Source organism: Folsomia candida, unplaced genomic scaffold (genome assembly GCF_002217175.1).
Source record: "Folsomia candida strain VU population unplaced genomic scaffold, ASM221717v1 Fcan01_Sc010, whole genome shotgun sequence".
In the NCBI taxonomy this organism is placed as follows: domain Eukaryota; kingdom Metazoa; phylum Arthropoda; class Collembola; order Entomobryomorpha; family Isotomidae; genus Folsomia; species Folsomia candida.
This window is the reverse complement of record NW_019091202.1, coordinates 2,922,434-2,937,119: the sequence shown is the minus strand read 5'-3', so window position 1 is coordinate 2,937,119 and position 14,686 is coordinate 2,922,434. Positions and strand designations below refer to the sequence as shown.

Here is a 14,686-nt window from a genome sequence, read left to right as displayed (position 1 = left end):
ATGAACATCAAACATAAAGTTTTCTGTAAAAAAACGAACCGCGAAGTAAAAATTATTTGCAAGTAAACAGACCGGAAAGAAATTTCTGAATTTCTCTGTCTATTTCCGCAATTATTTAAACTATGAACTACAAATCCCAAAAAATTATAGCTCTTAAATATTAGCAAGTTAAGACATTTTGCAGTTTATAAAAGTTGGCTTTAGGTAGTTGTTTTAATTTTTGGGTAATTTTGCAAATCATAAAAATCATGTCGACCTTACTACGACCTTGTCTATTTTGTCGTAAAATTGGGCTTCATTCAAGCTGCACGTGTGGTTCGGTTATCGTTCCGTTATTTCAAACTTATCTAAGAACAATTGATATCAATTGCGATTGCGAAGGTGATTTTCCTCGCGAGGAATTTCATTGTTGTCAAGAATGTGGCGATTTACTGGAGACGATTGTCGCAGCTTTGAACAAACTGGGGACCGAATTAATCAAAATGTTTTCCGTCACGTCGGGAAATCCGGACGTGCTTATCGAGGGGGACGATGTCTTGAAAACGCTGAGGAGACAAATTGCCTCTCGTAAGAATGGATAATTAGTTGATGATAAGATGAAATATTAAAGATTCGTCATAAAATATTTTAAGAAACATAATTTTCTATATCTGTAGGACTCCCTCATTTTCCGCCTCAGTGCAAGGTTGTGATGCTGGATCGACCACACCCACCGCGACGAGACCAGATCTGTGGTAAGATTAGTGATCGATAAATGGAGGAGTTTTCGTTTTAATGCCACTGCCACTTTAAAATGTAAATGGAAACCAGCAAATTGACGAATTAATTAGTATTATTTAATTTTGAAATCTAGTTAATGACTAATTTAATTAGACATATGGCTGAAATATATAATTTTGTGCCATGTTGTGTGAATGTCTAGTTCCAAACACCCTCGTTTTGTAATTGAGTTAATCTAAAATGTATTTTTAGATAACCGAAACCAAATTGAGAGAGGAGGAGATCAACACGTGGAGGCTGCGGGCCACGTGGCGCAAGTGATCGACGAGGTTGACATTGGAGACAATAATCCCGAGGACCAGGAATCTCGGCCACTGGCACCCCCACCGCCTAAAAGGTTGCGACGTGCAGCACCCTCACCGAAAATCCGACGGCGACGCACAGCACCCCCGCCGACAAAAAAATCGCGACGTACAGCAGCGCCGCCGCCTAAGAAGTCGCGGCGCACAGCACGCAACCGGACAGCGAAAACGGGACAGGTAGAAATTACAAGTGTAATATAAATATAACCGTACGAAATTTGATACATTTTATATAGGAGAAAATTCCGTGTCCAAACCAATCCTCCGGATGTAGCGAAGTACTTGCCGCTCCACTAATGAAAACACATACGAAACACTGCTACTTCAGGTATGAACGAGGAGGTTGACAAATTTCGCAGTATATGTAAATGAATGTTGTAATTTAAAATTATCAATCTTATATTTTACAAATTAGCGAGATAACCTGCCTCTGGGAAAGTCCGGAAAGTCCTTGTCGATTGGCCGTGGCCATGTCTGAGTTCGCCAACCACTTGAAGGAATGCCACGCCTGCCACGTGTCTTCGGCTCACAGATCATCCAGCCTTTTAGAATTGGAATTGACGACGGATGGAAACTCATTCGGTAAAATAGAGTCAATTTTTTGTGCGTGTCACCTCATTTGCACATTTTGACGCAGTTATTTAACATGGATAGCCGTACTTTCAGAAATGAGCAGATGCAAATATTTATTTGTAAGTAATTAATATTATTTCGCATATGTATGCAAGTCACGTATGCGTTATTTTTGCAAACTTGTATATTATTTAGCAGATATTTCACCATTAATTAGGAGATGCGTTAATTACATGCCTTTCATTACAGGTTAAAATGTATGTACGTATGTATTGACGAATGTATGTATTTTCATATATAAATAACTTATTGATTAACTGGTGATGGACACGATCATAAATATACATATACTTTGACGAAGCACGGCCTTTGCATAAATTTTATTTTAATTGCGCAACTTATTTATTTAGTCCAACATATTTATAAAAATACCTTAAATAATAATAATAATGAAAAAGGTCGGTATTAAAATAATAATAATATTAATAAAGTTGGCGACTCCAGCCTTTATAAAATCGTCTTGTCTCCAGCTCGATCTATAAAAATTCAAAATCGATTAATATAAAATTTTGGAAGTAAAAGTGTAAATATATTTCACATCATAAAGAAAGACAGTGGGCTGAGTAGCCCAAAATTACGAGAAATCGACAGGGGAAATCAAAATTATGGGGAAATTATGAAAAAACATTATATTTGTACGATCGGAAGGGGGAGGAGTTCAATAATCTTGGAGGGATAGGGAAATCTAAAATTGCGGTTCCGCATCCCCAATATTTCTACCATCAAATTTATTACGTCATATTACCTTAACACTCCTTATTAAGCCAAATTTCCTACAAAATTCGGTATGCGGAGGGAATATATCGCTTCAATTTGGCCTTGAGCCCTTCAATTCCAAATTCCTGGGCCATTCCAGGCACGATTTTTACATAGAAGGGCGCCCCCACCACGTACTTTGGTCGGTCTTGAAACGCCAAGACCGGAATGGTCCACAGCACATTGACCTTTGACATACACAAGGAAATATTTTAAATGTTAATTATTTTATTATTTACGATTTGCATAAAATATATATCGAGCTATGTACCTCCTTCTCTCCTTTCGTCGGTTTGTACACCTTGAACTCAAACAAGTACTTTTCCGCTGTTTTCTTACTGCCCAACACGGTCATCCAGAAGTAGATGGCGTCCGAAAAAATCTGACCCAGGAGGAGGAACGTGTTTCCATCCGTCTCCAAAATTCGAGTTGGATATGAAAATCCCTCGAAATCTGAATAAATACCCCGATTAGGGGACCATTCATAAATTATGTAACGCGAGAGGGGGTCTAAGGCTCCAAGCTCCAATGTTATGATGACACGTGTTAAGGGGGGATGTACAAAATCGCGGATTTTTGCGTTACATAATTTATGAACGTCCCCTGACCCCTTACTTATAATGTTTAATGTATAATGTAACAACATTTACTCACCAAACAAATTGGAAACAAATTGGAACAAATTGGAGACAGACTTGTTCAAAATATTTTCCGTCACGGCGAACAATCTGGATAAGAACGTGCTTATCGGAGGGGAGGAAGACGTCTTGGAGAAGTTGAGGAGGCAAATTGTCGCTCGTAAGAATAAATAATTATCACACAATATATTTAAGGCACAATTTTAAGAAACGTACATTTTTATGTGTAGAACACCCCCGTTGTGCGGCTCAGTATAAGGTTGTGAGTCTAGAGGGACCACACCCACCACGACGAGACCAATTGTGTGGTAAGATTAGTCATTGGTTGATGAATTTTTGGTTAATTTAACTTTAAAATGCAAGCTTTTAAGTATGTAAATGGAGACCACATTTGTGCAGTTTTATAACCCAGCCAGTACCTCGTTTAAATTTTTTTATCATTTTTTGAACATTTATTTTCACTTTCGACTTCCTTAAACACCCTCGTTAAAGTTTTTATTTATAGAATGTCATGTATTCTTAGAAAAACAAACCCAAACTGATGGAGGGGACCACGTGGAGGACATCGGCCACGTCAACGAAAGAGTCAACGTTGACGAAGCTGACCATGAGGTTGACATTGACATTCTGACCAATAATTCCGAGGACCATGGAGAATCTCGGCTGTCACCCCAGCCCCCGCTGCTTAAAAGACCACGAGATATCGCCGCACTCGAACGGACGGCAAAGAAGGCACAACTAGAAAATGGAAGTGTATAAAAACCGTACGAAATTTGATACATATTTTTTGCACAGGTGAAATTATTACCGTGTCCAAACCAATCCTCTGGATGTACCCAAGTTCTTGACGCTGCACAGATGAAACAACATAGGAAACATTGCTACTTCCGGTATGTACGAGTTGCAGAGATTGATAAATTTTGCTATATAGATGAAGTTTGTAATTTAAAATTACTAATCAACATAAATTGTATTTATATATTTTGCGAATTAGCGAGATAACCTGCCACTGGATAAACCCACTTCATTGTCGATGGAATAAGCCCGTCGCCATGTCCCAGTTTGCCGAGCATTTGACGAAATACCACAACTGCCACGTGTCCCCATCCCACAAATCAGCCAGACTTTTAAACCTGAAATTGACGATGGATGGAGAGTCATTCGGTAAAATGGCGCAATATATATATAGTAGAATTTTTTGACGCATTCGCAGACATTTTATTCAAGCGTACTATTAAAACATTATAAATGCAATTATTTCCTCTCTTTTACAGCTAAAGTTCACTACCATTTACGACCCAAGATCTTGAAAAAGGATGGAAATACTTTTCTCATCGTGGTCTATATTTACCAGAATTTCGTCAAGTTCTGGGCAGCACGGAAACCGCGGAGAAATATACGGTGGAGTTTAAGCTGTCCAAGGAGGTCGAAAAAGGGAAGCAGGTATGTATTCCGTACCGGAAATGGTGGAAGTATCGAATAAAAAATACTGACGCAAACCATGTTCAACCCAGATTGTTTTTTAACCAGCTCAGTTTCAAAAACAAGTTCTATTAAAACAATATTTAGTAGGCCACTTGCGCAGATACAAAAAAAAGTTGTGAGAGCCGCAAATTCGCAAAATGTTCGGTTTTCCAGCGGAATCTTTACCTTGCGACAGCAGCTATTTTTCGCAAACTCACCACGGCAATAACTTGCTGATTTTTACAATCTTATCAAGTCGTGGACTGAATGTTGTTTCTAAAGAGATGGTCAAAAAATAATCATGGTTTGCGTCCCCCCTGTTAAATATTTACATATCTCGCAGGTCGACAAATCCTGGATCCTTCTGGTCAACCCGTATCACTGCCGCCTCGGAGATTTTTTGTACAGAAGAATCCCGCTTAACCTGTTGAAGGAATACGGCACCCGGGTCGGAGCAGAGGAAAAATTTCGGCTGCAGATTTGCACTTCATACCAAATTTTAGATGCATGAATAGATCGAAACGGTAGCGGAATGTCTCGTAACGAATTTTACTCGTGTAGATCGTTTTTACTTGTTTTTTTTAGTTGTTTGAATAATTTACTAGTACTCAGAAATATTTAATTTTAGATTTGAAATGAATTTGTGTTAAAAAAATGCGGAAATACTATTTTGTATTTTTAATTGTATGTTATTTTACCCAAGTTTTTTATAAGTACTTTATTAAATATGTTTATGAATATTCAAACCCCTTTCTCAACTCCGTATTTCTGTCACTAGTTGACATTTCCTCAAAAGTATGAAATGTATGTATGTATTGACGAATTTATGTATACATATTTTCATCTTGGACATATGTACATACATATTTACGTAAATTTTTTAAGTGGTGATTGATACCATCACAAATATGCGAAACACAACCTTTGCATGAATTTTATTCTAAATACCCAACATATTTATTTACGTAAGTATTTATATCCTTCATATTTATTAATGCCAAGTGCCTCGACACCGCTTACATTTGTCCCTTCAGTGCAGATGACCAGGTTTCAAAATCGCTGTTGGAATAATGGGACACAAAAATCCAAACTAGAAACCCACATGCATATTAAATACATATATATAGGGTGGTTACCAGAGGTGGGCAATATACATCAAAATGTATATTGAATATACTTTGCCAATATACTCAAATTTTCGTCTCAATATACTATACTATATACAATATACTACAAAAGTGAAATATACAATATACAAATATACGTATATAATATACATGATTTTAGTTTCAATATACTATACATGTATATTGAATATACAATTCCAATATACTTTGCAAAAAATGAGATACAAAGCGTAATTTAGTGTTTTCAGTTAAAAATTGTCCGTTGAACCTTAACGTATTTTAAGACGGTGACTGGCAAAAGTCGCCAGCACAAAATTAAATTGAATTTTCACTTATCGTTAGATAGTCATGCATATTTGGAAAACTTAAGAGTGTGGAAAGTTTCTAGGTTTCTCTTATTGTGGGATGCCAATTTTTGTTACCAGTTGCACAATGCATTAAACAATAATGCAATTGCACTTAACTATAATTAAAAAAAACATTAAAAACTGAAAAATATTGACAAAAATTGGTTAGTATGAAAATGTAGACGTCGGGCTTTGTTATAATGGACGTTCCTACCACATTTTTTTTACATGCAGAATTCAACACATTTTTACTATTATTTTCTACTATTTTTTTTAATTAAATCAAAATAACTTTTAGTTCAAAGCCTAGACCACTACCCAAACATCACTCATTTATAAATTGCCTCAAAATTGAAAGTTCGCCCTTTCCAATAGCAGAATCATTGTACAGGTTTAAGGACCTTTAATCCATCGATTCCAATATGGAAAATGGGAGAGTTTTGTATGATATACATAATTTAAAAAATCGGTGGTTTTTTGTGTACTGAGTGTTGAGCTAAGAATTATTTGTATTTTCTAAATATGTTGAACTATATAAATATGTGACAACAATCTAAGATAGGACCAAGGAAGCCTGACGTACTTATTGTTAGAGCAACCGCAAACGGATATAACGATTTTATAACTTAGACGTTTAACATATACCCCAGCACAACTTTAAAATATGCATTCTTGTCATTCGCCACGCATTTTACACCTAATTGTATATTGTATATTTACTGGACAGTTTTTTGTCCAATATACAATATACAATATACTTTTTTTCAAGTCTTTTAAGATACAATATACAATATACAAAAAGTATATTATATACTGTATATAATATACTTGTATATTCAATATACATGTATATTGCCCACCTCTGGTGGTTACAATGTCACGCTACAACAGAAAATTTGTCGATGGAAAAAATTCGTAAATTTCCATTACTTCCCGAAATTTTGTCTCTAGAATTCAACATTTTAAGAATTTCGTCATCAGTGTTCCATTAGTTTTTGATAAAAATCTCAATCCGAAATCTTGTGTTTTAATTAATATTGATTTAGGGGTTTTTCCTATCAAAAAATTTTCCATTATAGCGTGACATTTACATATTTAAACCACCCTTTATGTATGTATGTATGTATAAGAATGGACCTGAGTCATTTCCAAGAAGACGATACACAAAAATAAGCCCTTAAACTTCCCTGACGGTTAAAAGTTGTTCATTTTTAAGCAGAATTCTGAGCAAGGATTTAAATAAGAAAAGGGTTTAGGGTTAACTAACTACTCGATGTATTTCGACGCCTTGTTTAAGGAAACAAAGGCCATATAAATATGTATGCATGTAGTTTCCAGCAACATTTACATACATTTGGGAAATATGTAAATACGCAGAATTTTCTACATTTGCATACATACATACATTTGTACTGATTTTCTATTTTTACACACTTCCTGAGACCCTTTTCTGTTATAAAGAGAGACTTTAATCGGTCCCTTAGCTGTATATTCGTAAGTCGCACAGGTCAACTGGTAAAAGAAGGGCATGTGCACTGCACATCACTTACTTAAAAATTAGAAAGTTTACATTATTCGTGGTGTCATTTCTTTCTGTCAACTGTTTCCACGCAGAAGTTTAAAATATTATAAATTTTAATTTTGTGTAAAGTGTTGAGAATTATGGGAACATAATTAATTCTTGCTTCCAACTGGTATTTAATTAACGATTTGCGTAGTTACATAAATATTTTGAACACCTTTATTTATCGAATTTTTTATACACATTCCAGTATTAAAATAATACCGAACGGTTTTCATATATGACTCGATACCAAAGTGAAATTAATAACAGTTCAATATTAAAGTTTTAATATATCGATAGCCCATTTTTAATTCTTACGGTCCGGAATAATTTTACTACCAAACAGTAGCAACTTTAATACCGAGAAATCAATACGTGCGAGACTACACTAGACTTTGTAAAAGCGTATTAAAAAATTGTGAATATATTTATTACCCCTAATTTTTAAACAATGGCGGCAAAATCATTCATTCCCCGCGGAAGTGGGAACCTTATCCGGGACCTGTTATCACCCACGTGCTCCATTCCCTTGAATAAGCTACATCTAAAAGTTGACCCGAAATTAAACTACCCGCCGGAATTGTTCAGCTATTTTCTGCCCCAGCGGATCGATGCGATACGGATAACTTCCTTATCGCCGTGTCTCATTTGTTCAGTGGACACAGAGTTGAATCCCATCAGTTCGGCAGAGACTGAAATTTTGAACCAAATGCGGCTTAAAATTTCGAAAACTAGGGGAAATTATGCGATGGTGAGGGATAGCTCGATTTGCGCCACGTGTCGAAAAATGATGGGGAAAATGAGGAAGCTGAGACAACAATTGGTTAAGATTGAGACTTGTCTGAAATTCGCGATAAGGCTCAAGTTGGATAAGGTGGAGGAAGCAGGTGAGTGATATACAATAATTTATGCTTCAGTTTTCCGTCACATCCATACATATGTACCTGTTCAAAAATTATTTCCTCATTTAAAATTCGCTGAATTTACATATATTTGGAACAAGTGTGCATTAACTATTCATTTAAAAATGAATAAATATTCATTTTCCAATTTTGAATTTTTTCACTTGTTCCCAAATATAAATTCAGTGAATTTTAAATGAAGAAATGTGTTATTCATTTACGTAAAATTACATGAATTTCCCATGTATTAAGCATTAGGATGAAAAATGCGTAATGAATAAAATCATTCTTTATGAATATAAAATGAATAAGTACATATTTATTTAATAATCATTCATTCAAAAATTTTGACAAAATTATTCCCCCATTAATTCACGACTGTATTAAAGAATGATGTTCTATACATAGTTCTTTAGATAACAGTAATTTGTAGATATGTAAATGTATCCCAAATAACGAGTTTCATATTTAACCGTGATCTTAACTTTGCAGAATTTAAGGCTAAAAAATTTCTAACTTTTCAGGAAACATAAACTCCCCAAAGTTCAACCACTCCGACCTCATTCCACTCTCCGACACGTTTCCTAGTTGCCATAATTCACCCTCAAAATCCTACCACAGCCCAAACAGGGTACCCATTCTCCCCCTTAAAGATGATGACCCTCCTCCTCCCACCCAAGGGGGTCATGATACAGATGCCCCCATTCCGGACCACCAAATCCCATCCGATCTACAATTACCATCAATTTTACCTCCAGCCGAGGACGAAATGTACTCCGTCATCGTGATCAAGTCGTCCGAACTTGGGAACGTTTTGCGAGACCCGGGTCAACTTCAGGAACTTTTGAACAAACAAAATTCGCAAATTGGCAATTTTGCCAATTTGAGTGCACCAGTAAAAGTGGAACGTAACACGGAGGGGGAGACCTCATCTGCTAGCATGGACACATCCCATCAAGAAGCCACAAATTCTGGAAACCATGTGCGAAATAAAATTACGAGAAAAAATCCGAGAAAATCGTGGAAAATGCGAAGGTATTTAGGACATACACATTTATTTATTAACGTTAAACTCAATAACTAATCACCAAAATCGACACATTTTTAATCAGTTATTTTCATTCTGGGAATTTATTTTAAATTTCTGAAATGTGTACTCATCCTCAATACATAAGTTCATGAATTGGTGTGAGTTTTAGTCCGTTTCAATTTTTCTGAAGGTTTCTATTCTTAGCCTTGATATCCTATATCCTTCGAAAATTTTCAAAGTCTGAGGTGTGTATTTTCTAAATTTGAAAGGACTTGCTCTACAAATTTCGAGCCGTCCAGAATTTTTAAATAAATTCCCAGAGCCAAAAAGTGATAAAAAATTTGCTGATTTTGATTAGGATTTTAGCAGGTTTTTATTAAGGGTAATTCACACGGAATGTTTTAACCTCTATTGGAAGACTTTAACATACGTTCTTATACACAATCAAGGTTTTCAGTTGTTATTTTTTTCAATCAATTAAAAAATATATTAATTTACAAATTTTAGCTTCAACATCCCCCAAAAAAAGATTCCTGTCAAAAAAGTAGCCAAGACGGTGACCGTGCCAGTAAAGAAAATTAAGTAACTTCTTAATTCTTATTTCCACAAATAAATTATTTATTCTTCAATTAATTAACCTTCTTAATCTTCATTCTATAAATACCTAGAACCGAACCTGACTCATTTTCAAAAAGCGAGGAAACAACTATTGACCCAGACCAAGGAATATTTCGGTGCGAAATTTGCATGCAGGATTTCACTGTGCCTGGAAATCTACGAGTTCATCTGTATACGAAGGGCCACCATGAAGGCGTCAGAGGTCGCAGGTAATAAAAAACAACTACACTAAATAATTTGGAGATAAATCGTCACCCGCGGAGGTAGATACTTTAGTGCTCTATTTTTGGGTAACAATTAAGGAGACGTTTAGTCACCCGTGGGAAATACCTAAGTTAAAAAGTCCTGCCTCAAAAACACGTGACGTCGCTGTTAAAAAATTTAAAACTTTGATGTTAAAAATCAGATGTTCGGAGAAAAATGATCAATTTTTTTTAAATAACGAGTTTTTGGCTTATTTCCCCTTGGTGACAAAACGTCTCCGTAATCCTTTCCAAAAATAGGGCAGTGTTTATACATTGTATAAATACCTCTGCGGGTGACGATTTGTCTCCAAGTTTATTACTGGTGTAAATATGTACATTATATACTTACGTGGTCATTAAAAAATTAAATTTTGACTAAATTTTTTTTAATTAACGATATCTATAATTTTCGTTCACAGAGAGAAACCCGACGGTAGCGTTGTTTTTGGCTGTGACCGTTGCGACTATGAATCGTTTTCTCCCCAGTTGCTCCTCCAACACAAGTCCAGAAGAAGGAATGACATCAGACATTTGTAAAGTGGAAATTAACCAACAAGGCTTAACAAACGTTTAATTTTTTATACTTTTTAAATTCCTTACAATATAATTCATGAATAATACATAAATTTGTAAATAAATTTGAGAAATAAAGTTTTATGTAAATAAAGGCACGAGATTTACGCCTATTTCACTGACAGACTTCTCCACCGTAAAAAATATTTTCTTTCAAAATGCTCTAAATTGTGATTAGGATTTAAATATTTAAATGTTTCAAAATTACTTACAAGTAATTTTGGAAAATTTAAATTTTGACCTCATGAAATTGGATGCAGTCACGATGACGCAAAATTTTTCAGTCCTAAATAAACCTTCACTTACATACAGTATCTCGTGCATAGTTTATATACAAATCAAGTATTAATTTTAAGAGAATGTCCATACATTAATTGTGCTGCGCCACATGTGAAAAGGGGGACCGAGGGTCTGAAAAATTCGTATTTTTGCATCACATGGACGTTCTCTATACCGTTATCATTCATGCATATGTACATATGTATATATATGAATGCATTTTGCTATTTCAACAATCTTAGAAATCCAGTATTAGCATAATACCAAGCGGTATTCTCTCTGTGCTAATTTTTCCAATGTGCCTCTGGAAATCGAATTCCATACATCTTGAACTTTTTTTTACTAGCTCTTCCCTCGTCCGGGGTTGTGGCTCTTTGTATACATTTTCCTTAAGTATGGACCACTGGTTCTTCAGGGGATTCAAATCTGGGCCGTTAGCGGCCCACACCCCCTTGCTCCAGACCGTTGAAACTTGCGTCTTGATGAGACTCAAACTCGCTTTTGCTGTATGGGCTATAGCACCATCCTGCATGAAAACTATTTTTCTTTCATTCGGAAATATTTCCTTGTTCCCCATGCTATCGAAATAGATAGGTAATATTTTTTCCATATAATGCTTTGCATTGACTGATTTGCCTTTTGGTATGATATGTAGAGGGGTCACGCAACGTGCACAAAATCCACCCGCTACCATAACTTTAAGCCCGAATTTTGGGATCGCTCTTGATGGTACATCCGATTTGTTTTCTGTCCTGTAACGAACATTTTGTTGGTTCAATTTTGGATATAGTTCAATAATAGATTCGTCAGTCCAAAGGATGTGACTGCGCAATTCTTCACCAAGTCTTTTTTCACTCAAATGGGCACTTTTCTGAAGGAGTTCTTCAAATTTCAGACGGTCATCGATATATTTTTGTGACATGAGAGGTTTTTTTGGTTAGTTTGTAAGCTGTGTGACCCTACTTCGTAGTTTTCACAAATTTTTGCACGGTTAATTTGCTTCTTCTTCTCTTTATAGCGTTTTGAGTCATTTAACTCCCTTGCTCAATTACGTAATGAACTACCGGTTTTCTTGCAAAGTCTGTTTTTAATCATTCTTTTTGTGGTAGGTGACACCTTTCTGGGTCGCCCTGGTCGCTTTTTGTCGTGGACAAAATTTTTATTCTTCCATTTCCAAACAGTTCTGCGGCTGCAGCCCAATTTTTGCACAATTTCTGTAGGTTTAAGCCCCTGCTGATGCAATGTTTGTATCTCAACTCTAAGATGCTCATGACTTACACGTTTAGTTGTTCCTCCCATGGTAAAAATTTGAAATAAATAACTTCACTGGTTCAAAAGTTCCAGCTGAATTTGTAACAACCACGCTCCAAAAAATGCATGGGATCGGACTTTATTAACACCCTTTACCTACCATATTTAATATTTAGGTTCGGGATTTAATAGCCATCCATACTTTTAATCAAGTTCAACCTCGCTGCATATGTTTCATTACTTTAGTTAGTTGGATCCATATATCGATAAGTCCCACAAACAAATCACCTTTCTGTCCAATCTAATCCAAGTATGTAAATATTTATAACCAATTCATATGCAATATTTATCTCTCGAAATTAAGTCGACCTGCAAGAAATTGTTACGACTTGATTTAAAATATGCATGAGCAGAAATATTTATACAGAAAAGCCGAGTTCAAAAAGTATGAATACCTAATAATTAATGTCCCCTATTAAAACGGACTTATCAAGAAAAAAGAGTTATTACTTTTAGATTGTTGATTGGCTAGCTTTTCTTAACTTCGTTCGCGCAGTGTAAAATTCTAAAACAACTTGTAAAAAAGAATTCAGTAAATTTACATATGCACTCCGTACTGGTACTGGTTTGGTAATAATTTCCTACCGGGTTGGTAATATTTAGTTTGTTTGTTTCTTAGTAATAGTTTGTTATTATCTACATTTTGCTAAATGGTAATGCTCGTTACTACCGTGCCGGTAAAGCCATAAATATGTATATGTACTCCGGGCAGTAATGATTTCATACATACCAGTTACCTACATAAGAGTTTACATATATAGATACGTAGACTATAGACTTACATACAACAGGTACTTACTCGGTAGTAATTTCTTACCGGATTGGTAGTAATGTGTTTCTGAGTGGGAAATATTTTATCATTAAACGGTAATGCTCGTTACATATTACCGTGCCGGTAGAGGCATACATACAAATTTGTGCTCTGACCAGAAATAATTTAATATGTAACAAAGTTCATCTCACATCATTGCAAATTTTTTCGCGGAAAATGTTTTGCAAGCTGAAAACTGCTCTTCTACGGTTAAATTTTTATTTGTACTCCTTCGCATGGAAACATCCGCTAACTTATGGTTCCCCAAATCAGATCAATTTTCCAAAAAGGGTCTCATTCTCGAAATTCTGGGCTTGGTACTTGTCGCAATTTGTTCTCACGCCGGTATTCTTCTTCGGCATAGTAATAATCTTGCTTCAGAATGGGCTTTCTAAAACAGTTAATCTGGGAGCTTATCGAACTTTGGGGCCGTCCATAAATTACGTAACGCAAGAGGGGGGAGGGGGGGGGTCATGGGAAGTGCGTTACGAATTGTTATGAAGGGGGTGGGGGGTATAAAAAATTTGTTACGTAACACATTTTATAAACTGGACTAAAATTCGCCAAATATGATACGCCGAGCATATTGAATTCATGTCATCCAAAAGGTTTCAGTGTACGCATGTAGTAAATATACATTTTTCATTAGTTTTCCAGGGGTAAATTGAGAAAAGGTTGCATTACAGTGGGGAATTTTAGGGCGGAACCGGTCAAGGAAAGGGGGGGGGGGTAACGAGTCCATCGTTCGCTCTGTTACCAAGAAATATACGAAAAAATCTAGTTTATTTTTACATAGATATGTACAACCAGATCAATTCATTTGCAAAAGTTTGCGGTCAAACTTTGACCTTAAATATCTCAAAATGGAGTAACCGAAATGATCTGGTTGTATAAGTAAAAATAAACTGAATTTTTGGCTCTATTTTGTGGTAACAGAATGAGCGATACCCCCTTTCCTTTCATCGGTGCCGCCCCAAAATTCCGCACAATGCATTGCGAGTGCTAAGTAAATCATCTGCGGTGAAATCAAATTTATGTTACGTTACGAAGGGGGAGGGGGGGTAGTCGAGAAGCGTTACTATGCCGTTACGAGGGGGGAGGGGGAGGGTCTAAAAATGACGATTTTTGCGTTACGTAATTTATGGACGGCCCCTTTGGTGGTGCTCGGAGGTCTAGTTTATTCAGGGTCATCCATTTTCATTTCGGGAATGCTGCTTTATTGCGGAGACTCGATTTCTGCAGGGTGGAATTCAAGTGGAACGCTGTACTTGCAAGAAATATTAAAACCAGGTAATTTTTTATATGA

At 35.9% G+C, this 14,686-nt stretch overlaps 4 protein-coding genes across 4 annotated transcripts; 3 read left to right on the top strand and 1 right to left on the bottom strand.

The window, feature by feature from the left end:
- The first annotated feature begins 53 nt into the window (after window positions 1-53).
- Window positions 54-2,174, top strand: LOC110854656. The gene is made up of 5 exons (XM_022103120.2): window positions 54-567; window positions 657-734; window positions 973-1,259; window positions 1,319-1,410; window positions 1,498-2,174. Exons 1-5 carry the CDS (start codon window positions 249-251, stop codon window positions 1,712-1,714), a joined length of 993 nt encoding a protein of 330 aa, XP_021958812.2. The 5' UTR covers window positions 54-248; the 3' UTR covers window positions 1,715-2,174.
- A 189-nt stretch (window positions 2,175-2,363) lies between these two features.
- Window positions 2,364-3,117, bottom strand: LOC118436830. Its single transcript, XM_035855465.1, has 2 exons — window positions 2,743-3,117; window positions 2,364-2,659 (listed from the first exon to the last, which is right to left on the bottom strand). The coding sequence occupies exons 1-2, from the start codon at window positions 3,115-3,117 to the stop codon at window positions 2,489-2,491; spliced, it is 546 nt and encodes a 181-aa protein (XP_035711358.1). The 3' UTR covers window positions 2,364-2,488.
- Window positions 3,118-3,637: 520 nt separating this feature from the next.
- LOC118436806 lies at window positions 3,638-5,227 on the top strand. Its single transcript, XM_035855424.1, has 4 exons — window positions 3,638-3,999; window positions 4,104-4,273; window positions 4,384-4,552; window positions 4,917-5,227. Exons 1-4 carry the CDS (start codon window positions 3,968-3,970, stop codon window positions 5,002-5,004), a joined length of 459 nt encoding a protein of 152 aa, XP_035711317.1. The 5' UTR covers window positions 3,638-3,967; the 3' UTR covers window positions 5,005-5,227.
- Window positions 5,228-7,536: 2,309 nt separating this feature from the next.
- LOC110854621 lies at window positions 7,537-11,103 on the top strand. The gene is made up of 5 exons (XM_022103086.2): window positions 7,537-8,498; window positions 9,038-9,548; window positions 10,051-10,125; window positions 10,212-10,370; window positions 10,826-11,103. Exons 1-5 carry the CDS (start codon window positions 8,063-8,065, stop codon window positions 10,941-10,943), a joined length of 1,299 nt encoding a protein of 432 aa, XP_021958778.1. The 5' UTR covers window positions 7,537-8,062; the 3' UTR covers window positions 10,944-11,103.
- Window positions 11,104-14,686: the final 3,583 nt, after the last annotated feature.

Coding starts and splice junctions, on each gene's coding strand:
- LOC110854656 (XM_022103120.2), top strand. CDS start 249: ATGTCGACCTTACTACGACCTTGTCTATTTTGTCGTAAAATTGGGCTT. Junction 735..972: donor GCGACGAGACCAGATCTGTG/GTAAGATTAGTG, acceptor ATGTATTTTTAG/ATAACCGAAACCAAATTGAG. Junction 1,260..1,318: donor GGACAGCGAAAACGGGACAG/GTAGAAATTACA, acceptor CATTTTATATAG/GAGAAAATTCCGTGTCCAAA.
- LOC110854621 (XM_022103086.2), top strand. CDS start 8,063: ATGGCGGCAAAATCATTCATTCCCCGCGGAAGTGGGAACCTTATCCGG. Junction 8,499..9,037: donor GGATAAGGTGGAGGAAGCAG/GTGAGTGATATA, acceptor CTAACTTTTCAG/GAAACATAAACTCCCCAAAG. Junction 10,371..10,825: donor GAAGGCGTCAGAGGTCGCAG/GTAATAAAAAAC, acceptor TTTCGTTCACAG/AGAGAAACCCGACGGTAGCG.
- LOC118436830 (XM_035855465.1), bottom strand. CDS start 3,117: ATGTTGTTACATTATACATTAAACATTATAAGTAAGGGGTCAGGGGAC. Junction 2,660..2,742: donor CGACGAAAGGAGAGAAGGAG/GTACATAGCTCG, acceptor TGTATGTCAAAG/GTCAATGTGCTGTGGACCAT.
- LOC118436806 (XM_035855424.1), top strand. CDS start 3,968: ATGAAACAACATAGGAAACATTGCTACTTCCG. Junction 4,274..4,383: donor GATGGATGGAGAGTCATTCG/GTAAAATGGCGC, acceptor TCTCTTTTACAG/CTAAAGTTCACTACCATTTA. Junction 4,553..4,916: donor AGGTCGAAAAAGGGAAGCAG/GTATGTATTCCG, acceptor CATATCTCGCAG/GTCGACAAATCCTGGATCCT.